This window comes from Cryptotermes secundus, unplaced genomic scaffold, assembly GCF_002891405.2.
Source record: "Cryptotermes secundus unplaced genomic scaffold, Csec_1.0 scaffold1278, whole genome shotgun sequence".
Taxonomy (NCBI): domain Eukaryota; kingdom Metazoa; phylum Arthropoda; class Insecta; order Blattodea; family Kalotermitidae; genus Cryptotermes; species Cryptotermes secundus.
Genome location: NW_019727419.1, coordinates 453,855 through 481,776, shown reverse-complemented (window position 1 = coordinate 481,776; position 27,922 = coordinate 453,855). Strand labels below are relative to the sequence as shown.

Genomic DNA, 27,922 nt, shown 5'->3' with positions numbered 1-27,922 from the left:
GAAGGTTCATTACCGTGTTCATAGGAGCCCTGCAGTGATCCCTATCCTGAGCCAGATCAAGCTAATCCATACCATCCCATCCTATCTCTCTAAGATCCATTTTAATATTGTTCACCCACCTACGTCTTGGTCTTCCCAGCGGTCTCTTTCCTTCTGGCTTTCCCTCCAATATCCTATATGCATTCCTCTTCTCATCCATTCGTACTACGTGTCCTGCCCACCTCATACTGCTTGACATGATCATTCTAATTATACTTCTAAAAGAACGTGACAGGATATACTTCTAAGTACAGATAATTCACTTGTTAAGGTTTTTAATTATATTCATGTATGCTGGCGTAAAAAATTGTTTTTTTCTCAATATAAGACAGGTTGCAGTTATCTGTGACAGCAATCGTGCTGATCACAACTTTTCTCTTTTTACAGACAGAAACATGGCCACTGGTTTCACTGCTGTGACAGTCACTGGAAATACCGCTGTAAAATCTGCCCTGTACAATTTTACTTCTACGTAAATTCACCTGCTCACTTAGCATATTTATATGCGCTACTCACTGACATCAGTTTCCTACGCACCACGAAACAGGCCGTCCATTATTATCGGACTTGTACGTTATGTCAGAGAAAATAGCAATGAACATTTTTTGGGCCGGTTATACATTGCAATTGCCGATCGTAGTGGCCCCGCGGTCTAGAGCATGAACTGACGTCGCCCGCTTAAACACTAAGATCGTGGGTTCAAATTCCACTTCAGGCATGGATGTCTGTGTGCGTTTTGGCCGTTCGTGCTGACCTGTGTGCATTACGACGGGCTGATCCCCCGCCCAAGGAGTCGTACGGACTTTGTTAAAAATCAAGAAACTGAAAAAGTGGCCAAAATTCAACAAAGGGCTATAGAGTTATAGATAGATAAATTGCAATCAGTAAGTTGGTAAAGCGGGGGGGCGGGGTGAAGCCGACTACTCACTTCCAGCTAGTGCCGAGGTCAAGAAAATGTGGATCTATATGGGTGTTCCCCCATGCGCCTTCATGGCGCAGTGCTTAATTATTTAAATACAGTGGCAAATATAACTTTACCTTTAATAACATAAATTATGCACGAGGCCGTAGGAAGTAAGCTGTAAAATATAACCATCCTCCAGGTATCTGTGTTTTTAGAGGCGCATCGCGTGCCCATTTCTGAGGAACAGGCCCACAGCGACTGATTCCAGAATTGCATGTCTTCTACCTGGCTAGTCACGTCATTAAACATCACACAGAAAAACAGGAGGATGTAGTAATGCCTAATGTTCAAATATTATCCCATCGCTAATGTGGGCTAATGGTAAGAGTTCCTGGCTACAGATCCAGAGGTCCCTGGTTCGATTCCCGGCGCTACCAGATTTTCTGAGAAGTGGTGGGTCTGGAACGGGGTTCAGTCAGCCTCGTGAGGATAACTGAGGAGCTATTTCAAGGAAATAGCGGCTCCGGTCTAGAAAACCGAGATTAACGGCCGTGGGGATTCGTTGCGCTGACTGCGTGAAACCATCTATCAGCAAAAGTTGGCACTACCTTCTCCGACATGCGGCGATCACTCGGTCGGTATAGTTCGCTTGCGAACTACAGGCCACGGAGTTTAGTTTTGAAAGTAAAGGGAGTAAATACTAAGTGGCTACCGGTATTTCTAAAACAGTAATTTTTCTAGCTATGGTACAGCATATAAGGAGGATAATTATAGATGTTCTTAACATTCAAAATTTCTGTTGCCACTTAAGGGCAACTACTCGTCTTTCACGTGTCACAACGCCGATCAGTCTCTATACAACATTTGAATATTAAATTATTTCAGATGCACCACGAATTCTGAGTTCATACGTACTCTGAGGCGATCTTAGCCAGAGTAGTCGATGTTGTGGCCCGAGATTCGACCAGGGCATCTCCTGGATACAAGTCAGAGCCAACGTGGCTGGTACTTCGTGTCTTAGAACTGTTGTTAGTGTAGACAGTTTCGATTTTAAACCTAATTTAAAAAATAATTTGAATATCATATGAAATATGCAATAAGAAAACCCAAAATTTTAGAAGTATTACATTTATTAGTCAAGTAGAATAAAGATTTATGACTGTATGCGGAGTGATTCAGTTGGTCTTCACTGGAAGTGCCCAACTGAAACTACAGTAAGGCAAAATATTATTCAAAGTGAAACCATCTCCATCTGCTGAAAGCGGGTTAATTTCAATCCCCGCAAGATTCGTATGTCTTTCAGGGAAAGATTATGGATCGGTATTGAAGTTAGCTGTATGCCCATCACATTTCTGAAATCATTATATTTTGGTGTGATATACAAATAAGAATGGACTTATACTTTGAATTTTATTCAGCTATTGAAATAATAAATACATTCTTTTTTCACGGTTTGTTATATGAAATATGTCAAGAACGGCGAAATTACGAACAGTTTCCATGGAGACAGTTGAGGGAATGTAAGTTGCAAATTTGCTTTCTAAATTTATTACTGGACGGGCACCACCCATGTAGCTAGTGCGATAAATGATAAAATGTCCTAAAATATGATAAGGAGGGTGGACATTTAGAGTGGCCAACATAAAGCAGACTGCTTTTCAGGAGTCATTCTCTTTGTTGAGCAATAACAACAAACGCTCATAATTTGCACCACGCGGCTAGTATGATGATCTTTGGCTGTTACGTAAGATAGCTTTCTGGCTACAACGTTAAGCAAAGTGGAATTTACGTTTAGAAACTTGACACTTACTTTAGTATGGCTTGAGGTATAGTGCATACTTTTTTAGAGGACATATTTTTGAAAGGTAGCCACTTTTATATCATACTTTATTGTATGCTGGTCTCATAAAAGTTTAAGCGGTTACGACCGTGCAAGACGAAAGTGTAAAAAAGGAATTTCGATCGTGCGAAAGCAACTAAAGATCTCAGTACAGGTTCTATTTAAGCTGCTCGTAACAGACTGACCGACGAATCGAGAACAGTGGCCTTCACAAATCCTGTTAAGCCAATTGGCCTACTGTTTCCTTTATTGCATCACTTTATTTTTATACGAAAGATTATGACTGAAAAAATTGAACCGTTTGTAAAGTAACAAGTAATATATTATAAACTGTAATTTAAATTCGAAGTGTGTCTGGCATTTATGTAGACTCTTAGAGGTGGATCAGTTATCAAGTGTGGTCTTAAAAAATGTTTAAGATAAACTTATTTGTTAAATTTGAGGTTCTCACGGCGCTGAATATCTTCCGAAACGTCGGTAAATATCAGCGAGACTTCACAGAGTCACATTGCGGAAGAAACTGTTTATGATTTCTTTTTGTTAGTTTATATGAATATTATTTAAATTTCATTCGTAAATGTAAAGTTTTGTTGTTTTCACGGAAATGACTCTTCAGATTGTGGCACCGTGTAGTCTTGTGGACGGGAACCGAACTTTCGGATAAGCGTGCTACCCCCATGTTTAGTGTTGAAGTATGTTTGGTTCAGGAACTGGCTCGGTTACATGAACAGACGTAAAGAAATTTGGTCAGAAGATCTAAGGAGTCATGTCATGCCCACCTTCCCATTGGCCCGGTTCGGGCTCTTTTCTTTACTCCCTCCCTTTGAGTATCACGACCACTTACCTGTATCTTGCCTACGTAACTGATTCAGTTCCTGAATCTACATAATTCAACGCTGAAGATCGATCCAACATGGCTTTCCTAAACGTCGGCATCCGTCTACAAGACTACACGGTGCCACAATCCAAAAGATCACAATTCATTTATAAATCTGAACAGTGAACAGAATTGCAAATAACTACGAATACTGAAATTTTAATCACATTTAGATTACTTCAGTCCTAATAAGACCTCTTTAATTTGTTTTTTTTTTTTTTCAATGGCACTACAGCCCCAGTGGGCCTAGGCCTACCTCCATGAACTTCTCCGTTCACTTCGGTTTTTCTAGATCTTACACATTCGGTAGGACTCCTTGGGCGAGTGATCAGCTCGTCGCAAGGCCTCTACATGTAGACAAATACAGAAAAACGCACACAAACACCCATGCCCTGAGTGGGATTCGAACCCACGATCCCGACTTCCGAGCGAGCGAAGACAGTGCATGCCTTAGACCGTTCGGCTACCGTGACGGGCCTTTAATTTGCTTAATATGCCCGTAATAGTCATCATGTTGTGTCCAAAGGAAGAAGAAAGAACAGGCGAAGAAGCAATTAAAATTTAATTGAGGGACTTATAATAACACTCATAAATTTATCCGGCAGTCTATTGATTGTAGTCTGCTACTGTAAAGAAAACCGAAATACACTTCCCGTTTACAATTAAGTACCCAACAAACGTCACCAGATGATTTTCGCTGCATGAAGCCAGGCAGAAGACGGCCTGCTTCACGTTCGACCAAGAGGACCCCGTCATGTTCGTGACTCCACCCAAAAGAACAAAATATTTCTTTCTCTCGACGTGCAGGCTACAACTTTTGTTAAACATCTCTTCTCGGCTGACTGGATTGTGTTTATCTTTTCTTTTTTTAACACTCGTCTTATATTGTTCTCCCATGTACCACTGGATGCATGGAGTAATAAGTGTTAGAAATCAACGCCAAATTTCAGAGATTACGGTACGTTGAGACGCTAGGAAGCGTAAATATAGCATCAACAAAGGAGACTCGGATGGATACCAAATAGCGCCTGCAGGGCTTCAGATCCTGACATATTTAAACACTCACTAAGCATTAACTGAGAGAGTTATGTGCTTATTGAAGGGATTAAATATGCTAGGTGCAGAGGACAAGAAACAAATTGTATTACAACCTCGGACAGAACAGCTGATTAAGCAGGCTGATTGTGGGGACAGGGAATTCGGTCAAGGACCCATCAGTAAACAGGAAACTTACGTCGAAGTATTTCCAGGGAATTTAGTGTCCCATTTTAAAGAATGATCAAAGAAATAAGATGTGCAGATTGAAGGTTAAGGGTTAGGATGTCATAGTGGAGACAGCCAGCTGACTTTCATTAGATGCAGAGTGGAGTTGACTTTACGTAGGGCGTGTTTTCTCTTGCTGAGCGAGCCAAGAACTACCCGCGTGACCGTACGTCACAATAAGGAAATATGGGACATCTGTACATTTAAATAGAGATAAATTGATACATACTGATTTAATACTCAATGCAGCACAATGGAAGGAAGATCGCAGTGACCGCGCGGTCTAATGCATGAACTGTCTTCGCTCGCTCGAACACGGGGGTCATGGGTTCGATTCCCACTCGAGGCATGGATGCCTGTGTGCGTTTATTCTGTTTATGTTTTTCTATGTGTGAGTACCGGCTTTGCGACGGGCTGAGACCCTGTCCAAGGAGTCCTGCTGTGTGTAAGATTAAGAAGCTGGAAAGCGGCCAAGACCTAATAGAAGGCTGTAGAACCATAGGTAGAAGAAAGAGTTCAATAGACATGTAGATAAAATTGTACCTGGTGAGATAATTAGAAATATTCTCAGTCCCTGAAATATTCCATATCTTCTCTGTCAGCAACGCACACTTACTCATATTTCAACGTATTCTGCTTTCGTTAACCAAATATATGTCGCGTTGTATTTGTTGCAGTTGTTTGTATTTCTCTGTAATTGTTGTAGTTGTTAATCTTATTTGGTTTGTATTCATTGTGGTAGGATGTCCTTGTTGTTGTATTTGTTGCAGTTGTTTGTATTTCTCTGTAATTGTTGTAGTTGTTAATCGTATTTGGTTTGTATTCACTGTGGTAGGATGTCCTTATTGTTGTGTTTTGTGTATTGTGTTTTGTTTGAACGTGTTGTCACTTAGTGTAATGTGTGTTACTTGTCTGTTGTGTCCTATTGTGTATTACTGCCACCGGGCTAAAACCCAATTGCAGTATAATAAATAATAATAAAAATATTGAACCAAAATTTAGACAGGGGAATCGATGTTCAGTTCCTGCCAGGAGCAGAAGTATTTCTCTTTACAACGTCAGAATCGGTTCTGAGCCCACCCAGTCTCCTATCCCGTGGGTGCCGGAAGTAAAGCGGCTGAGGAGTGAAGCTGACCACTCTCCTCCTCCTAGAAATGAAGTTAAGAATGCTTGGAGCTGTACATCCACTCGTCCCCTCATGTGCTCATAGAGTGGTGCTTAATTAACTTCTTAAAGGCTGAATTTCTTCTGGATACTATATACAAATTCAGTTCGTACCTCACAGGAAACACACCGTCTCCGATAAAAATCTCAACCAGGTTAACAGTGTCTAGGAAATCAATCGCTGTTTATCGTGGCAGCCATAAGAAACACACAAATACACTATGTGAGTAAAACACACAGTTCTAACTTGTTTAAGCTGATGGTACCTGTAGAACCACTCTATTGTAGAGGCTTAAACATAGGGACAGCTCAGTACTAGGATTTAAACATCACGGCGGGTGAGTAACGGCAGCTCGCGGAGAGACAAGCTAAGAAGTTGCAGTCTTGAGGCACGATAGATCACTGTGGTCGCGGTGCAAGGGCCAAGAAGGCCCACCCCTTATACAAGTTGTAGTCTTGCGAGATCTTCCTCTTGAACTTCTGCAACCTCACGCTCAGCAGTGTTTTTGTGTGACTAGGAAAGACCTTGAACACGTGAACTACTCTCCACTTCGCGCTTGAAATAACTGAACACGTTAAGAAGCAAGTCTCTGGTGCGTACGTGCAGTATGCGGCATTAAATGAAACGATATTTATACACACATCAGATTATGAATGCGTTAAAGAAAACTAATTGTATGAGTATCATAGGCAGATGTTGATTGGCTAAGATATCACTTTTGTGCAATTAACAGCCGTCAACTATTTTGCCAGAATCCTATAAAACAAGTTTGTAAGCAAGGTCACCGCCTCTGTGTTCTAGTGATCGGAGTTCCTGGTTACAGATCTTGAGGTCCCGGGTTCGATTCCCGACGCTAACAGATTTTGTGAGAAATGGTGGGTCTGGAACGGGGTCTTCTCAGCCTCGTGAGGATAACCGAGGAGCTATTTCAAGGAAATAGCGGCTCCGGTCTAGGAAACCAAGATTAACAGCCGTGAGGATTCGTTGAGCTGACCACGCGACATCCTCTTATCCGCTAAAGTTGGCACTAACTTCGCCGACAAGCGGCGGTCGCTCGGTCGGTATAGTTCGCTTGCGGACTAAGGCCACGGAGTTTGTTTTTGTTTTATAAGCAAGCTCACCGAGCAACTTCAGTTAGAGCATAGAATAACATCTCTTCAATTGCTCTAGACCTCTGTTGACGTACATGGTGATATAGTAGGTGTAAACTCAGCTGAACTAGGGGCGGACGAAGCTTACAATAGACAGGTGGGCCAGCCAGGCGCCAGGGAAGTACAGATGTCAAGAATGAAGGCGGTGCGGTTCTGCTTACCCCTGTGCCAAAACCGTACATAATACATTATTTAGGATAGGTAAAATAATCAAGTTTCCACGTGTATTTTATAATTTTGTTTGAACTCACGGCGATGACAGTGGAAAATATGCCGTAAGTTCCGGGACAGCTAGTTGTCTCGGGTGAACGTATTTCTTCCATCTTCAGAGTCGACGGCCCATAGAAGAACTCAGCAGAAAGTGACAAGTTCTTAGACTGTGAAGATGGAGGCGATAGGTTCCTCCTAACCGTCGGTATCTCTCCGAACTACACTTCGTTACAACCCAGAAGACTGTTCTCTTGTCATTTCATTACTTTATTCTTGGAGCCGGGATAGCTCAGTTGGTATAGTGACCAGGCTACGGCATGTATGGCATGAATCAGGATTCAGTTCCCTCTATAGCGTCCATCCAGTCCCATGCAGTGGGTGTCAGGGCCATTTTCTACTGCTGTTGAGCCGCAGGATGGTGAAGCTGACCATGACCTTCCTCTAGTGGTATGATTAAAAATTGTGGAACTGCGCGTCCCTTCTCCCGCATGTCTTCCTGGTGTAGTGCTTAATTTTAGGCCCAGGTGTATTTGTATTGTATTGTATTGGAGAGGGTGGGTTTCCCCATGCACTTAGACCAACTGCTGGTCCATTGTACGTCCCCCTATGATATTCTACCAGTCTCTATTCCCTACCGGTACTGGTGCGTGCCATCAGTCCCGACTCAGCCAGCGAGTTCGGCCTCTACTGGCTCAGCGGTATCTCGATGCTTCCCCCATCTACCAGAGGCGTTAGAGACTACTGTTGGGCGGGAAATGTCCTGAATTTGGCTCAGTGGTCCCCTTGGGACATGAGGTTCTTTTACGTGCCTTAAAGCTACGACACGGGACCCACGGCTTAAAGTCCCTCCCGGAGGACTTGTTCCCTGAATTTTTCCGCCCTTAAAAATTCCACGACCTCCGCCGGGTTTGAACCCGCGTACCTTGAGTCACGAGTGGGAACGTTACCCCTAGACTACGGAGGCCGTTTAGGCCCAGGTGTAACTTTACCTTTATTGTTTATTTCTTAGAGAGAAAGACATACAGAATTTTTGTGGGAGGATAATATTAAAACGGATCTGAGAGAGGATGGGGTGGTATGGACTGGATTGACCTGGCTCATGATAGGGACAACTGGAGAGCTTTTTTAACACGGTAATGAACAATTTGGTTGCATAAAATTTTAGGAAATTCTTCAGTAGGATGGGCCAACAACAGCTTCTCAAGGACTGAGCTCCATGGAGTTAGTTACTTAGTTATTTCTTAGTTTATCTAGTCACGATTTTGTATGTCACATGGCGTCGAAATGATGACTGTGGATATGGAAGGAAACGATCATGGCTCAACTTCAGATAGCCCTGCATATGTCTGAAACAACTATGAGAAACTGTGAAGAACTTAAATAGCTTAAATAGAACTTAACTAAAAATAGCTTGTCTCTAGTCCGAGAATAGAAACATGGAACTGCGGAATGCGAAATGTACCTTAACCCAGTCGGAGTTCTGAACACGGACATAAACAGCTCCTTAATGCCGTTCCGAACAAGGAACTCTGTTTTTGCGTTAATTAAATGATAAATGAATGTCTGTGTAAGACAATAGTGTTGCTACTTGTTAAGCACACATGTCATATTAGTGTGTCTGGTTGCCTAGGAAACTTCAGTTAAATCTCTCACCAAGACGCCACACTTCCTCTATATGGCTCCTTCTGGACGTCCAGTTAGCGCGCTCTTTCGAAACACATAGCTTCTCTCTTAACAATGACGTGTTAATTGAGACTTGAAGAGGTGACCTAACCCACAAGTTTTCTTGTAATGACATAGCTTGTGTCACGGACAAGAGTTGTATTTGTAACGTAAGAGGTTGCTGGCCGTGAACCACCGTCCTTGATTTCATTACTTCTGCCATAGAAGAGGCGAAATAGAATTACATTCAACTGTCTTTAAGATAAGTTGTTTTAGAAAGTTAATTCTGCATTAAAACAGACCGGAGGACGTAACCTGTAAAGGTCGAAGAATGACAAATATTTTAGCTGATTTTCTTTAGATTATCCCAAACAAACTTGACCTGCTAGTGCGATGTATTAGCTGTCGAACCAGAATTGATTGGCACTAGGATCGGTTAGCATCTTCAACCAGAAACGCGTCTTTAATCGGCTACTTATAATATTATTACACGAAGGCTCTGGATAAGGCCCAGTGGCGGGTTCCTGTGAAAAGGGTAATGAACCTTTGGCGTCCGCGAAAGGAAAGGAATTTCCTGATTAGCTGAGCGACTGTTAGATTGGTGTTAATTTGTTCTGAATTAATGAAGTCCTTCCAATTTTAAATAGTATTTCCTGCTAGTTGAATGTAGGCGTAATAATAGAGTTAACCGTTCCCTTGCATGCACGAGACATCTCGCCGCGAATCGCTGATGCCTCTGTCTTGATAAAGGTCTATTTGATGTTTTCGAGAGTGAAATCGTCCCTGTCATGTGCGGACAGTTAGAGCCAGTTCTACGTGGTCTTTCGAAGGATATTTAAATTGCTAGTGTAACATCTGCTGGATATTCAACGAAATTATCTTCACTTTATTACTTTTATCTCCTTTCTTCCTTACTTTCCAATCGTACATGTCTTATCATATGATGCGTCGAGGCCGATGATTAACACCTTGTATCACACACTGCCAGGAACAGCATTCCATATCCCATCACTAAAACACGCACAGTGTGGATCACAATATATGTATAGCATGTTACACAGTACACTGTTTTTTTTTCTTTTGGCGCTACAGCCCCAATTTGGGCCTTGGCCTACCTCCACGAAACTCTCCGTTTCACTTCGGTTTACTAGATCTTAGACATTCGGTAAGACTCCTTGGGCGAGTGATCAGCTCGTCACAAGGCTTCTACTTGTACACAAACACAGAAAAACGCACACACACAAACTAAACATCCATGCCCTGAGTAGGATTCGATCCCGGCTTCCGAGCGAAGACAGTGCATGTCTTAGACCGTTCGGCTACCGTGACCGGCTCAGAATACACTATCAGTTTATTTAATTACCCGTACCGTAAATACCAGAATCCGGTATTAGAGTCAATTTTACCGACTACACAACACGTTTTTATTGTTATCACACTACATGTTTCGACCTCAAGAGGTCATCCTCAGGTGTACAAACAACTGTATAATTACACGCAATCACATTCGTTTTTCCACTTATTCGACCCTGTATCTTATTCAGGCTTACGCTCAATGTTAAAAGTTAAAATTTAAAATTTTTAAATTTTAAATTTTAACTTTTAACATTTAGAATAATATTTTAACTTGTGTTTTATAAGAAGAGCTTGATATATCATTGAGCGTAAGCCTGAATAAGATACAGGGTCGAATAAGTGGAAAAACGAATGTGATTGCGTGTAATTATACAGTTGTTCGTACACCTGAGGATGACCTCTTGAGGTCGAAACATGTAGTGTGATAATAATAATAAAAACGTGTTGTGTAGTCGGTAAAATTAACTCTAATATTGGTTAAATACACAACAGGATGCAAGAAACAATTACCAGAATCCGGGATAGCTCAGTCGGTATAGCGACCCGCTATGGGGTTGAGTCCCGGCAGGAGCAAGAAATTTCCTCTTCTTCGTAACTTCCAGCCTTGCTCTGGGGTCCCCCCGGCCTCCTACACAATGGATAGCGGGGTTGTTTTCCCGCGGGTAAGGTGCTAGGGACGTGAAGCTGACTACTCACTTCCGTCTAGCGTCGAAGTTAGGAATGGTGGAGCTATACCTCCACTTCCCCAAACGTCGCCATAGCGCGGTGTTTAATGAATTAAGCCTAGAGATAAGGGTTACCGAGTTGCCTTGGACATGGCTTTCAGGCTGGAGAAAACAGAACCGAGTCCCATTATGTAATCCGGTTCTATATGGATGAGCGATGATTCTGGTATGGCACCAGATTCTGAAGGAACTTGTCCCGATGTAGCGCAGTGGTGTGGGGAAATGAGTCAGAGTCGTGCAGATCTGCCGTTGAACCACTGTGAAGGTCGCATGCCAAGTATGGATCTCCTGCTAAGGAATGTTTGGGATGTACTCCATGAGTAGAGGGGCCCAGATATGTAGGCGACCTTGATTTCCAGATTTGGAATAATCAAGTTCTGCTTCTGACGGAAATGAAAAGCACAGATATGGAGACAACAATACGGCAATTGAATTAACAGTGTATAATTGTGCTCCAATGAATTATTTAAGTAAATAAATGCTGGAAGTCGTACTTAATTCGTTATAATTTTGTTATTACGTCTTGTGAGTGACCGTCTATGTGGTCTAGTGGTCAGAGTTCCTGGCTACAGATCCAGAGGTCCCGGGTTCTATTCCCGGCGCTACCAGATTTTGTGAGAGGTAATGGGTCTGGAACGGGGTCCACTGGGCCTCGTGAGGATAATTGAGGAGATACTTTAATGGAAATGTAGCGGCTCCGGTCTAGAAAACCGAAATTAACGGCCGTGGGGACCTTTTTTTTTTCTAATTGTAGAAAATAAAATGTAAATACAAAAGAGGCCTAGGTAATGCCTATACAGCCTTCTGTAGCACGTTCTAATAAACATTTTATTCTATAATAGCGGTAGCCCCGCGATTGTTAATATAGAGCTTGACTTAAATCTGTGTATACTGTAAATAATCAGTACAATTACTTGTTTTACTTTACTTACATATCTGTTTTATATAAATATAGGAATGTTGTCTATGAAGTAACAGACGCCTTGCAGAAATCTTTTTTCTTCTAGCCTTAAGAACTGTGTAACTGATTTTGGGTAATGCTTTTTGCTGTTCTCACGCAAGATAACCATCACTGTTGCTCTTTGGTCCTCTTACTGTTAACAGTCCCAGAAGATGTGTTCCTCCGTTTGCAGCCCATCACCACATTCGCATTCGGCCGTGGGGATCCGTTGCGCTGACCACGCGACACCCTCTATCCGCTAAAGTTGGTACTGACCTCGCCGACAAGTGGCGGTTGCTCGGTCGGTATAGTTCGCTTGCGGACTAAAGCCACGGAGTTTCTTTTCTTGTGAGTGGTAAGAAATTTTTCTTCGGACATTACGCCTGATCCTGATGTAACCATTTATATTATGGTAGATTCCTGAATGAGTATTATAGGAAAATGTCCTTTGAAAATTCAACTGCAAAATTTTATTATTACCCTGTTCATAATACAACTCAGTTAGCCGTTATTTTAAACCACGTGGCCTGACATGTACGGACACTAAATCAGATCTACATATCATAGAAAGGCGTTAAATAATACATCGATCAGTCATTTCGTATCAGATGACATGTATAGCCATGTATAGGAACAATCTCGTGACTTAATTTGCAGTCTCATTTTCCAAATGCACTCTTTGTGACCGTGCATATTTCAGCGTCCTTCACATTAATTAATGCATACACATATCGATCAGTGTGCAAAGCTGCAATACAGATATAACACTGCACGCAGCCAGAAACTATTTTGAAGTTTACTTGCAGTTATTTCATTAGTTACTTACTTACTTACTTACTCATGAAGCTGAGCCATTCTGGAGGAGCTGCCAATTTTGCAGCTACTCAAGAATTTCCCAGCATTCTATGGAACCCGAAGTTTCATTACCGTATTCACAAGAGCCCTCCACTGGTCCCTATCCTGAGCCAGATCAGTCCAGTCAATACCATCCCATCCTATCTCTCTAAGATCCATTTTAATATTGTCCACACACCTACGCCTTGGTCTTCCCAGTGGTCTCTTTCCTTCTGGCTTTCCCACCAATATCCTATACGCATTCGTCTCCCCCATTCGTGCTATATGTCCTGCCCACCTCATCCTCCTTGACTTGATCATTCTAATTATACTTGGAGATGAGTACAAGTTATGAAGCTCCTCATTATGCAGTTTTCTCCAACCTCCTGTCACTTCATCTCTTTTAGGTCCAAATGTTCTCCTCAACACCCTGTTCTCAAACACCCTCAGTGTATGTTCCTCCCTTAATGGCAGAAACCAAGTTTCACACCCATACAAAACCACAGGCAAAATTATAGTTTTGTATATTCTGATTTTTATGTTTTTGGACAGCAGACGACATTAAGTAGTTACGATATCAAAATGTATTTATTATTATACAGGTTGTAGATTTTGTACCCATTGTATAGGAGGCTCGGAGGAAAGATACCACTTGAAAAAACTACACGTAGATGGGAAGATAATATTAAAATGGGTCTTAAAGAAAGTGTATATGAGGGTGTGGACACGATCCAGGTGGCTTAGTATAGAATTGTGGCAGGCTTTTGTGAACACTGCAATAAACCTTCTAGTTCCATAAGAGGCGAAGAATTTCTTCATCAGGCTAGCGACTAACAGCTTCTCAAGAATGACTGTCCTCCATGGATAGGCTATTCTAACAGTTTTGCATCGCTTGCTTTTAGTTGTCTTCAAACAGACATGGGCTCTTTTCTCTTGTCCCTACTTATTCGTTCTATCTGATCTCTTCACAGAGTAACTCAACTTCGTAGATACCTAAGCATTTTAGAACAACGGTATAAACCAAACACCCTAAATGAATTATTATTTTTTAATTTATTGTATATTTAACCTAACATGAGATAAATTAACATGTGCCTCTTTTGGAGTGCGAAATTTTAAAGACCAAATAATGTTAATAAAAACTAAGTTTTCATACCAATTCTGGCAACCATAATAGCTCAGTCGGTATACTGGCGTATTACGAGCCGGACGGCTGGGGTTCGATTCCCAGAAGGGGCAAGAGATTTTTTTCTATACTCTACAGCGTCCAGATCGGCACTGGGGCCCACACAGCCTCTGTCGGGGGTTCTTCACCTAAGTTAAAGCAGCCGGGTCGTGAAGCTGATCACTCAGATCCACCCAGTGCTGAAGTCAAGAATAATGGATCTATACCTCCACTCCCCTTTTCATGGCATGGTGCTTAATTAATTAAGCACAGGGACAACTTTACCTTATTACCTTACTCAACAAATTCTAATTGCAGACTCTTTACTTACTTAATCCGTTCCTCTTATACCCTGCGGTGTCGAGGTTTTGTTTTTTCAGTTTGATCATTTTACAGATGGTAGGACTCCTTGGACGAGTGATCAGCTCGTCGCAAGGCCTCTACCTAAACACGGGACAACACAAACGCTGAATGAACACATTTTTTTCTTCTTGGCACTACAGCCCCGGTGGGCCTAGGCCTACCTCCATGAACTCCGTTCACTTCGGTTTTTCTAGATCTTACACATACGGTTGGACTCCTTGGGCGAGTGATCAGCTCGTCGCAAGGCCTCTACCTGTAGGCAAACAGAGAGAAACGCACACAAACATCCATGCCCTGAGTGGGATTCGAACCCACGATCCCGGTTTCCGAGCGAGCGAAGAGAGTACGTGCCTTAGACCGCTCGGCAACCGTGACCAGGCAATTGCAAGACGCGCCACACAAAATTCTCTTCCCGTCTGCAGGCTAGTAAGTTGGAATACATGGAGAACAAGAGAAGGTAGAACTCATCTAGGACATCTGTATAAACCCGAAGTGAAACGGCCTTAATAAGGGCTGACATTTGACAGCAGTACGTGTGTTTGTGCTGGTTCACACGAAAGACACTCGCGTATGTACGATGTAATGATTCTTGATTAGTTAAATCATTTAGCAATTATGGGTGGGCATTCCGTCATATTAAGCAGGAAGTCTACAGAGTGATACTGCAACTGTTCGGGTATGCCTTGTGTATTGCTTGCGTAAGGCTCTCTGTGGCCGAGACAGTTGTCGCCTTTGTAGGTGCAGCATGAACTGACTGCATGGACTTTTCTGAATATAGATTTTTTTTAATTCGCCTAGGCGAGTGGAGTCCAACTGGGTCCACTCGGCACGGCGGCCACTGATTGGCCTATTGTAGCCTGCCCCGGATGATAATGATGATGGAGAATTTGGTGGAATGAAGATTGGCAGGGGAAACCGAAGTACTCGGAGAAAACCCTCCCCAGCACCACTTTGTTCACCACAAATCCCACTTGACCAGACCTGGGATCGAACCCGGGCTGCCGCGGTGGGAAACTAGCGAATAACCGCTTGAGCTATGGCGCGGCCTAAGTATAGACTTACTGTTTATGCATTGTAATCGTTCTCAAGTCCTGGGCAGATTTATTTACAGCGACTTTCCCTCTCCCCCCCCCACAAAATTAAAATTACTCACATGAAGCTAAGCCCTTCTTGAGAAGCTGCCAATTCTGCAGCTACTCAAGAACTTCCCAGAATTTTATGAAACCCGAAGGTTCATTACCATGTTCACAAAAGCCCTCCAGCGGTCCCTACCCTGACCAGATCAATCCAATCCACACCGTCCCATCCTATAAGATCCATTTTAATATTGTTCACCCACCTATGCCTTGGTCTTCCCAGTGGTCTCCTTCCTTCTGGCTCTCCTAACATTATCCTACACGCATTCTTCTTCTCCCCCATTCGTGCTACATGCCCTGCCACCTCATCCTCCTTGACTTGATCATTCTAATTATACTTGAAGAAGAGTACAAGTTATGAAGCTCCTCATTATGCAGTTTTCTCCAACCTCCTGTCGCTTAATCTCTAAATTAAAACCGCACCTATTCGAAACTCAAGTATCGCTTCTTTTTTCCTTTGTGTGACACTGTAATAACACAGAGGCAGCGGAACTCGAAGGTTAAACGTGGCTAAAAGTCCGCCTTGGACACGATCCTGGGCCAGCTCCAAAGTTGGTAAGAGTGGCAAACAAACATCATGTTATTCTTATCAGCCTGCTTCCTTCCATAAAGAAGGATAAGCACTCGAAGCGAGTTAGGTATTCATCCATGGTTTATTTAACGTCTTCCGTCTAATTCTTGCTTCTTGGCTGTAATGCCTTGTAGAACTTCGAAAGTCAACTGATGTTTCGGAGGCGTATGTCGCCTCCATTTCAGGGTCGAAGAATAATCCAAGCAAGATACCATATCTCTGCTTGATACCTGGATCACAGTGGTCTCTTGCTTGGCTTATTTTTAGACGCTGAAGATAGAGGCGACATATTCCTCCGAAACGTCGGTTTACTTTCAACGTGCTATACGGCGTTACTTTTCATAATCGCAGCTGTGAGAACCTCAAATCCAACAACGTTTTCACGGGTTCCGACTGTGCTTTATAGCGTCGAATGTTAGGATATCAATTGGAAAGGGTGTCCAAGGAAGCGGTCGCCTGGAGGGACTGGGAAAAACAACGAAAACTATCAGTAAGGGTAGACGGTGTCCCAGCCGAAATTCGAACCAGGCATCTCTCAAATGAAAGTCGGGAACGTTACGATTTGGGCTAGTTTGCTCAACCCCGAAGCGTGTTATCTGACCTGAAATGCGCCATGGAATGCATTTCATAATTCAACGTGATTTATTTTCCATCTTATAGGTTATGTGGTTACACAGAAAGAACGAACCGTTTGTCTCAGGTGTCTAGCGGTTTTAGTGTGATATATCGTCCGTACTTCTTACCAGAATGGTTCACAGCTGGAAGAACTTTGGGGAGCAATAACATTAACGACGTGACTGGAAAACGGACCTTTTTTTGTGTTGTGCATAGTTGGCAATACTGAGGTTACAGTAAGAAGGAAAAAGAAAAAGGTAAAATTATTCCTGTGGTTAACTACATAAGCATCACGCCAAAAAGACGTATCGGGGAGACTGGAAGTAGGGCTCCACCATTCTTGGCCTTGGTATTACATGAGTGGTTAGCTTCACGCTCTGTCCGCTTTAACCCCGGGGAAAGAGACGGTACCCGTTGAATAGGAGTCTAGGTGGCCCCAGAGGCGGTCTGGACTTTGTGGAAAAGAGAACAATCTCTTCTCCTATCGGGAATCAAATCACGGCCGTCCAGCTGTAGTGTGTCGCTATACCAACTGAGCTACCGCAGTGTCTGCATTGTTACCGACAGATGAGGATTGTGTGTAACCTTCTCCCCAGTCATCACACTCTCGCTGAATAAACTTTCCAGTCATTACTGCATGATTAAATAGCATATCAATATGTCGGCTACATTGTAAAGTCTGCCTACATAGGACTAGAGGTTTGTCCGAGTAAGGATCCTGTCTCAGTAAAAATCAGGATATTCTCGAAGCTGCGACTGATGTCTCTGCAAGTTAGGGTCAAGGCCGCGCCATAGCTCAAGCGGTTAGTCGCTGGCTTCCCACCACGGCGGCCGGGGTTCGATCCCGGGTCTGGTCAAGTGGGATTTGTGGTGGACAAAGGGGCGCTGGGGCAGGTTTTCTCTGAGTACTTCGGTTTCTCTTGCCAATCTTCATTCCACCAGTTGCTCCACAATCACCCTCACCTATCATCTGGGGCCGCAGTACAAGGGACTTAGTCCCACCCCACTAGCAATAAAAAAAAGTTAGGGTCAAATCTCTCGGCTCAACCACGTAGCTGTAATAAAGCACTGTCGCGAGTTTAATTCGAAACTTAAATCGTTACCTCATTTTAAAATAAGACTCATAGTGTAACATAGATACTGTTAGAGTGGCCAACATCTCGAGTATGGTATCACGTGATCGATGTGTAGTTTGTCTCGTTCCCATTGTTAAACACTATGTTTGCGTGTTTCAGGATGGATGTATAGTATATTTAGCACACATTATAAGCATAAGAAATGTCTTAGTAATTTTTGTCAGAAAACCTGAAGGAGAGGCCACGCATCACGGACGGTAGTATTAATATGCGGTCTATTGAAACGGGATGTGAAGATGTGGTCTGGATTCATCTGACTAAGGAGAGGAACAAGTGGCGAAATTTTGGAGAGAAGGCAATGAAAAAGTTGAACTACTACAATGAGGAGCCGTGTTTTCTACGCGGTCAGTGCCGAGGACGTATAAGAAGACCCCAATACGGCTCGATAATTCAGTCAATCAGAAGAGAACGAGGTTGGTGTGACATGGCCGCCAGCTTGGGAGTGAGTTGTGAGATAGTCGCCGGCCAGTAAGGACGTGAACACGGAAACTGAGGAAGTTACGGCGTTGGAAGCCGCAACCAGGCGACAACCGGCGTAGACACAGCAGACTGAGAAGACTTATTACATGCTGTAGTGAATTGTAGAGTGCGTGAATTAGCGATAGCACTATAGTTACTTGCAGTTACAATTTATAAATGTTCAATAAATCCAATTACTAATCCAAACCTCGTCTATAGTCACACATACACGTGACAATATGTTCTAACAAGCTGAGTGTCATTGTAAGAAGACTCACATATCTTACATATTTGCCTTCAAAACAAAGCATTCCTCAACAAGTTTCTTATCACTGAATTCTTGTAGGTTGAATTATTGTACAAAAAGAATTTTGTTTAACTATCTTACGAGTTAAGTCCTCGCAAGAAAAAGTTCTTATTTAAACAGCGAATTCCAGCAGCCATGTGTGTGTGTATGGAGAGCAACAGAGCCAGTCAGGTTTATTAGTGGTGCAACTGGTTCGGAAGCAAATGCAGTGGGATTCCCAAATTTAGCCTTGAAGCTACAAGGTTTTTGTGAAGATACCTTTACCTTGTAGTAGCAGGTCCTGAGATAATGGAACACGTATTTACTGCTGTTTCCTTCACTCAGGTGCCAAGCACCATAGTGGTCAGAGTACCTGGCTACAGGTCCAGAAGTCCCTGGTTTTATGCCCGGCGCAACCAGATTTACTGAGAAGTATTATGCCTGGAACGGGGTGCACTCAGCCTCGTGAGGATAATTGAGGAGCTACTTGAATGGAAAAGTAGTGGCTCTGGTCTAGAAAACCGAAAATTAATGGTCGTGGGGATTCGTTGCACTGACCACACGACACGCTAACTTTGCCGACAAGCGGCGGTCACTCGGTCGGTATAGTTCGCTTGCGGAGCCACGGAGTTTTTTTCTTACCGACATCCATCAGGACGACTTGGAGAAACGTCACGAAATATACAGATCAGAATATTATATCTTCTGGAGAAGACTGGAACAAGCTGTGTAAGGCGTTCGTCGGCCTCATGAGAAGGAAAAGAAACACTATGAAATGCAGGTACGACGACCTTGGGCTCACTTGTCCAATTAGTTGACTGTTGACACAAAGGTACGCAGCGAAGCCATCAGTTGCACAATCTCTGCAGTCTTTATCAAGGCCCACTTCTGTGCCTTATGGGCAGAGGTGCCGAAGATTCCGCCTTTTGAATGCATTCGCCACGAATAATTGCAGACACGAACATATTAGTAGCTTCGTCATATGTCTGTCCGTCTGCCTGAACGGGTTAGACCATGAAAAGTAATTTGGTTCGATTCCTGGAGGAGGTAAAATATATTTGTCCTCTCCATAGTGCCTATAAGCAGTCTCTGGGACCCATCTATTCTCCTGTACGCTCGTTACCAGAAGTAAAGCTGCCGGAGATGGAAGCTGAACGCTCACTTCCTTCCAGTGCCGAGGTTATGACTGAAAATAATTGTATACCGCCACTCCCACATACGTCTTCATGACTTGTGGCTTAATTAAGCACAGGGTCAGCTTTACCTTTACGTTTTATTATTCTTGTGGTTTTGACTGACCGACGGTTTTTGTTACGCCTACGAATATATCAACAACGCGTAGAAACACAGCTCAAAGTGTGAATATTTTAGAAAGGACAAATGAACAACGATATTTTTTTTAACAAGAACTCAGTGTTAGGACTGTTAATAACGGTATGTATTAAAAGAACCAGGGCTCTCCTACGAAACAATCATAACATTGGCTCCTGATTTTTTAAACGAGTACCCAGTGTTATGAATGTTGAAAACGTCTTGTGTTAGAAGGCTAGCACCGTTTTGGCGATACATTCCTAACACTGGATTCTCCAAAAGTTTATGATGATGGTACATTAATACACATATCGTGTTTCTGGACATTATCCATCGCCTCGTTTTTATTTAAAACACGCCTAACTCTACCCACTGGGCTCCACTGAGTAGATTCCACCTGAAGATGGAAACAGAATCCAGTCTCCGAAATATTTCGTTTTAAATAAAAACAGGACGATGGATAATGTCCAGAAACAATAATTATATTGGGTTCTCTGTTTTAACAAATCACCCTATACCCTGGTGAAATGTCATATGCACTCACCGCGTCCTCGAAGGCCCTGAGCTGCTCCAGAAGGTCTTCCTCCAAGATGCGATGCTTAAGGGTGTCAACCTCGAGGCTGAGTGTGTCGATCTGGGCGCGCAGTGCGACCACCTCGCGGCTGCGGTACAGTTCTAGTACCAGAACGGTGACCCCGACTAGCGCCACGGACACAAGTAGACACGCTGTCACGTAGTTCAAAGAGCGCCTTCGACACACACCTGCGGGCCGAAACAAGAAGGTGTCGCTCGCGCTACCAAATAGTCTTCAGGGACAGAGATATTGCTCAAGCCAGAAATAAGAATAGATGAGGGACTGTGCCTCACACGAACACATATTTGGGCTAAATAGTTTTAAAAAATATGTAGATGCGTGGAAGTAGCAAGTTGAATTTCTCCTAATCAGCCTTCGATTCACGGAAGGGGCAAGAGATAATTCTGTTTCCCATAGCGTCCAGGCCGACTCTGGGGTCCATTCAGCCTCCTGCCCTCTGGGTACCAGCGGCTTTCTCCGAAGAGGTAAACCGGTCGGAGCGTGAATCTTTTCACTAAACTCCGTCTGATGCGAAGTTTAAGAATGCGTGGTGATATTCTTCCACTCCCCACTCGTCTTCACGACGTGTAGCTTAATTAAGCACAGTTATGAGTTCACAGTATTTCACAATCTGAAGCGTCTGATAATTAAACGGTTTCCAGTCTTTGAAAATGATCGACATGCACATGCAGTAAACCGAAAATGTATTCACCAGGTAAGAATATTCCTAAATAATCAAGGGAAATTTACCAAAGACATGTCCCACAATTGAATACTTAGGTAAATAGTTGACCCTTTGCGTTATTAGTCACGTATTTCCAGCTACATAAATTATATTGTATGACCTATCCGATTACAATGGCCGCGCGGTCTAAGGCATGAACTGTGTTAGGTTGGGTATCGATTGCGCGCAGCTGTTCTTGAGCGGTAGACTCGTTTGTTTATGTCCCGTGTTCGTATCCAGCATCGTAGCGCGGCAGCCGCGTGCCGCTGTTGATCGACGCTGTTCCTCAGTTCTCAGACTGTCTCAACTGAAAGAGCACAGCACACCGAAATCCCTTTGCCGCGGGACAAAGAACCGTTCCGATTTGGCTCGACACGCAGCAGTGTTCGTTCTGTCGTGCGCGGCAACATGGTATTGACTTTGCTAGGCAAAGCAACGAACATTGCCTTGCGCGGCAGCCGCGCGCAATCGATACCCGGCTTTAGCCCTCTCAAACACTGAGATCGTGGGTTCGAATCCCACTCGAGGCATAGATGACTTTGTCCGTTTATTCCGTCCATGGAGTCATATAGACTGTGTATAGGATTAAGAAACTGAAAAGCCGCCAAGGCTCAACAAAAGGCTCTAGAGCCATAGATAGATTAATGGCCTAGAACGGTTACATGGTTCTAAATGATGGAACGGAAACGACGTGGACTGAAACAGGCATAAAGATAAGGCAAAATTGTTCCTGTGCTTAACTAATTAAGCACTACGACATGAAGGCGTGTGTGGGAGTGGATGCATAGATCCACATTTTCTTGACCTCGGCACTAGTTGGAGGTGAGTGGTCAGCTTCATGCCACAGCCGCTTTGCCCCCAAGGAAAGATCCCCCGGTACCCATTGGATAGGAGGTTTGGTGGACCCCAGAGGCGGTCTGGACGACGTGGGGAAGTGAAAATTCTTGGTCCTACCGGGACTCGAACTACGACTCCTCCGTCCTTCAGCCCGTAGCCAGTCGCTATATCGACTGAGCTACGGCCTATTTTAAGGCAAAACCAAACATTAGTCCAGAGAGGAGGATAGCCACTAAATAATTCAGTCAAGATGGTGAACATTCTAGAATTTTTCTCTGATACTCCTGAAGAACATACAGCGTTCCATTTTTGACGCGTCTGAAGAAACAAACTCCACTGATAAAATAAAAGGGTGTTATTATCAAAATAAGTTCATACTTATACACATTAATGCGTTTATTAAGCACTGCGCCATAAAAGTGTATGGGGAATCCGGAGTGTAGAACCATACATTCGCAACCATAGGAATGGATGGAGAAGGGTACTCATCTTCATCCCCCGGCCGCTTCGCCAGTGGGGGGAGAGCCCCCGGTACCTGTCGAAGTGGAGGCTGGAAGTGCCGCAGAGCCGGGCTAGATGCTGTGGAGAAGGGAAAAATCTCATGTCCCTGCTGGTAATCGAACCCCATTTCATCGGCTATCGAGTCTGCAGCCCGTCGTTACAATGACTGAGCTATCCCGGCTCCAATACATACATTTACACAACGCATCTTTGCCGGTACACTCCTGCTCGGTTTTATCCTCAAGGTCGAAAGATACACTGCACCGACAGAGGCGAGACGTTTTGACTCTGCCATGTTCGCCGGTACGCATCAGTTGTTTGCTGGTATGCCTGTCGAAGTGTATCGACTGGAAAAACATTGTCTCTCTACATCTAAGTCTCCATCTGTTGGTCACGCTTATCTCGGAACATGAGAGTAATAGCGAATAAGAGGAAATACAAAAGTTTTTCGTTTTACAAAGAAAATCCGGAAATATATTAATACTTCTGTTACCTCAAGTTTCTTTCCCCATTCTTTCCCCCCACGAGAAAAGCATTCGAGTCTTGGAGACATTGACACTTGTCAGATAAGCAACCATTTAATCAGCTAACTTCATAGTAGATCTGAGTCCTTGGGAAGCCGCTGGCCGCCCAGCCTACTCAAGAATTTCACAAAATCTTATGTAACCCAAATATTCATTACCGTTTTCACAAGGGCCCTCCATTGGTCCCTATCCTGAGTGAAATTTATCCAGTTCATACCACTCCATCTTAGTTCTCCTAAGGTCCATCTTAATATTATCCTCCCATCTATATCTAGGTCTTCCTAGTCGTCTCCCCTTGTTTTGATGCAATTAATGAAGCTCCTCATTATGCAATATTCCCCAAACTCTTGTTATTTCATAACTCTTCGGTTCAGATATTTTCAGCATTCTGTTCTCAGATACCTTCAGTCTATGTTCTTTCCTTTATGATAGAGACCAAGTTCCACACTCGTACAGAACTACAAAGCAGCCAATTAGCTTCACGTAATTTGAAAAACTCTGCAAGGTGGAAATACAGTCTTGAAAAACAGACTTGTATTTCTTAACATTGCAATTTGGATTACTTCATTTCCTTCCTCAAAGGTGAAGGTGAGAGCAATGCTAGAATGATGCAGAGAACATAAGGACATAAATTATCATTTGTTCGAAGGAAAGGAAAGGAGAAATTATCAAGTGTCAGTGGTCCTTTAAGGATTCCGCTTCAGATTTCCGCCGAAATAGAGAGCATAATGACAAATTACGATCCTTACGGTAAACATAAGGCAAAGCTATCCCTGAAACAGACCGTGAAGGCCCATAGGGTTGTGAGACGTCGAGGCTCCCACATTTTCTAGACAATCGGCTCACAGATGTCGGTGAAGTAGTCGGAGGCGCCGGCCGCCCTGTACCCCCAGGAAGATTCCTGGTACTCATTTCTGCTTGAGGCGGAGTCGACCCCTGGGCCATAGTGCCTGCTGGCCCTACTGGCTTTCACGGTCTGTTACAGGGATAGTTTTAACCTTCATTTGTTCATTATTCGTGGCTCTCCATATTCAGTCATGGAAAACTTCTTCTTTTTCTTCTCCGGCCGCTACGGCCCATGACGAACCTTGGCCTCTTTCACGTTTGCTCGCCATTGGTCCAGAGGCTGTGACTTTCGTCTCCCTTTAGGTTTTCGGTCAGGCCGCAATCTTTAAAAGCTTCTCAACAATTAAGGCTTTTTGCGGTGCGGGGTTTTCAACCTCACGACCAGCCCCCAACCTGGAGGTACAGAGTATCTGATCTTATCTGTACTGTCACTCACTAACTCGTGGACCTGAGTCCTTCTTGAGAAGCCACTCAAGAACTTTCCGGCATTTTATGAAACCCGAAGGTTCATTAACGTGTTCACAAGAGACCTCCACTGGTCCCTATCCCGAGCCACATCAATCCAATCCATACCATACCATTTTAATATTGTCCACCCACCTATGTCTTGGTCTTCCCAGTGGTCTCTTTACATCTGACTTTCCCACCAATATCCTCTATGCATTCCTCTTCCCCATTCGTGCTTCATGCCCTGCCCATCTCATCCTCCTTGACTTGATCGTTCTAATTATACTTGGAGAAGTAGTCACTATAGGGTTCTGACGATGGTGTATAACACACAGAGATATTGGGTTTTCGGACTTTATCCATCGTCCTGGTTCCTTTTAAGATAACTAAGACGACGTTTCGAAAACTGGATCTGTTTCCGAAACCAGGACGATGGATAAAGTCCGAAAACCCAATATCTCTGTGTGGATTCTTGGAGAAGCGTACAAATTATGAAGCTCCTCATCATGCAGTTTTCTCCAACCTCCTGTCACTTCATCTCTGTTCGGTCCAACTATTCTCAGCACCCTGTCCTCAAACACCCTCAGTCTATGTTCGTCCCTTAATGTCAGAGACCAAGTTTCACACCCATACAGAACCACAGGCAAAATTATAGTTTTGTACACTACTCAGTGTAATAATTGACTACGTTCTGAGGCTCGAAGCGATGCAGGAACGTGGGTGAACCGTTCTGCGTGGAAAGAAATCATCATTCTTCAGTTCTGTGTCCTCCAGCTTACCACATCCGTTTACTCATGATATCGTATGTATGTTGTTTTTCTAGCGTACCCTCGATGTGACTGAACTTTGTATTGTTTCCGTTAAACGAGCGAAAGATGGACCGAATTCCGATTAAGTAATTTTCCTCGTGATTCACATTGACAGATTTTTAACATAATCAGTCAGGCCGAACCTAATAATGAACAAGTTAATGCAATATACACGTAGTTTNATATCATGAAAGTCTTACTTTATTGTGAATAATAACTAATTCATGGCTTTATGCCCAACAGTTGGATGAAAATTACTTACAAGTAACATATAAGCTGAAAGCAGTCTTCTGGGATTTGGCGCCGTGTATATGTGGTGTTAACCGACGTTTCGGAGGAACGTATCGCCTCCATCTTCAGGGTAGAAGAAAAAATATAAGAAATCTGCAAAGCGAAGAGACCGTGAGAACCGGTTCTCCGAAACGTCGGTTAACACCACATATACACGGCGCCAAATCCCAGAAGACTGCTTTCAGCTTATATGTTACTTGTAAGTAATTTTCATCCAACTGTTGGGCATAAAGCCATGAATTAGTTATTATTCACAATAAAGTAAGACTTTCATGATATTTTCTTGTGAGGTTTGTGGAAAAACCACGAAAATCTATCACCACATCCTACCATAGAATTCAGTTCAGTAACATTCGAAATATCTCAGTATAATCTCACTTGATACCGGGAATGTTATCCGCGTGTCTTCATAGGATTCAGCACTTCCTTAGATAAAAGAAAGCCATGCCGTTTTAACTGGGTTTTAAACTTCGTATAACATTCATACCTCTCGTCTGAAGATAAGACTTAATTCATACCCAACACAAGACCGATAGTCACGCCTATTGTTAGTTACTTAAAAAATCTTATGCGGGTAAATATTCACCTTGCTCGGATAGAGCAGTCGCTATAGCTACTGCCAACGGGCTGAACGACTGAGGGGTCAGAGTTCGAATCCCGGTAGGGTCAAGAATTTTCTCTTCTCCACAGAGTCCACACCAGGAGCCGGGATAGTGCAGTCGGTATTAGTTACTGTCTACGGGCTGAACGATCGAGGGGTCGCAGTTCGAGTCCTGGTAGGGTCAAGAATTTTCCTCTTCTCCACAGCGTCCAGATCAGCTCTGGGTTCCACCCAACCTCCTATGCAATGGGTACCGAGGGCTGTTTCCCCGAGTATAAAGCGGCCGGGGCGTGAAGCTGACCACTCACCTCCAACTAGTGCCGAGCTCAAGAAAACGTGGATCTATACATCCACTCCTCCAAACGCTTTCATGGCGTAGTACTTTTTTACTTTTTTACTCACCTTGCTCCATAGAGTTGACCGACGTCCTGGCATCGGCGTCGTCGCTTGGCGAAGCGAAGTTCAGGAAAGCCCTTGTTTCTTCTTCACCGGTTTTGGTTTTGTTCGTTAGCAATACGTGATCACCCATCGCGCTGTCGGCACTCTTCCCAAGTAATACACTCATTGTTCCCCTGTTCACAGATGTCACTACGAAACCACTGGTTTCTGTACTAATCCCGGTACGCAAGCTGACCAGTTTCAGCTACATATATCTCAGTTGAAGAGTTGCTTGTATCTGTTTATGGCCAAATAATACGTGAGCAGTCCCCTAATGAATGTTATCTGAAACAGCCGTTAATACTTAGCTTCCAGTTTTACAAGTTGTGTGATTTATATCAAGATTTTATGAATAAAGTAACATTCTTCGTAATGAAGGCTTACGTTCAGAATATGCATGATAAACCGTGTACTTCCATGCGTGACTCGACTGTCTTTTAAAAATCGTTCTGTGTCAAAACACGGTAATAATTTCACTCAGTTTCACACTTTTTTACCTCCCGCTGTTATATCACGTCCACTGTTTCACCTTGGTGCACTTCTGCAGTATTTACAGGAAACCGCTGTGTCGTTCATTTTACTAGGCTGAAAGTTACAGATAAAATCTTAACACGACGTCACTTTCGATTGATAACACGTTACCTAGTTCTTTTTCATATGTCTGTATCGTTTTGAGTTAGGTTAAAAATTGTTATTTCACAGAAACGATAGTTCGTAAGTTAGATTTCGTGAGTTTAACTATAAAATTGTTGAATCGTTCAGAAATTATACGTAATACAAATTATTGAGAGAGGTATACAGACAACTGCGTATTTCTGACGTGTGATTTAAGTATGTTAAGATTAATTTGGGATGCTGAAAATATATTAATAGCTGTAAAAAATACCGACGAATATTTTTTGTATTTATTTGTGTCGCGTGTCGTGTGTGGAGAGAAAGGCTTTGTCCGGCGTATGTTCACCATGCACACAGACCAGGGCAAGACTGCTTGAAGCCTGTCCCGCGATCCAACATTTGTAATCACGTTAGCTCAGTAGCCGGCCGCGCGAGGCGCTCGCATCTCGGCATATGACAGCAAACAGCACATTCCTCTAAGTTGCACCTCATAAATCTACTGCTCCAGGAGCAACAAGGGCGCTGTCAATATACCTGTGATGCAGGTGGAAGACTGTGGGGAAATTGTATTGTTCAGATCTGAAGAACTGAACACATGCGGTATATAAAATTTTGAGCAACCAAACCCTTTCGCTAGAAGAATAGATATCGCATCACAACATGTGACCGATATGTTTCGCGCCTCTCTTGTATTTCTTGTTTCACTT

At 43.3% G+C, this 27,922-nt stretch overlaps 1 protein-coding gene across 1 annotated transcript in view; it reads right to left on the bottom strand.

Moving 5' to 3' along the window:
• The window catches only part of LOC111864799, a 66,327-nt gene extending 38,749 nt beyond the window's left edge, over positions 1–27,578 (bottom strand). Inside the window, exons 1-2 of the mRNA XM_023852311.2 lie at positions 26,565–27,578; positions 20,553–20,770 (exon numbers count right to left, since the gene is read on the bottom strand). Of these exons, the coding sequence (XP_023708079.1) occupies positions 20,553–20,770; positions 26,565–26,727 (381 nt within the window). The 5' untranslated portion in view covers positions 26,728–27,578. The remainder of the gene's footprint in view (positions 1–20,552; positions 20,771–26,564) is intronic.
• Positions 27,579–27,922: the final 344 nt, after the last annotated feature.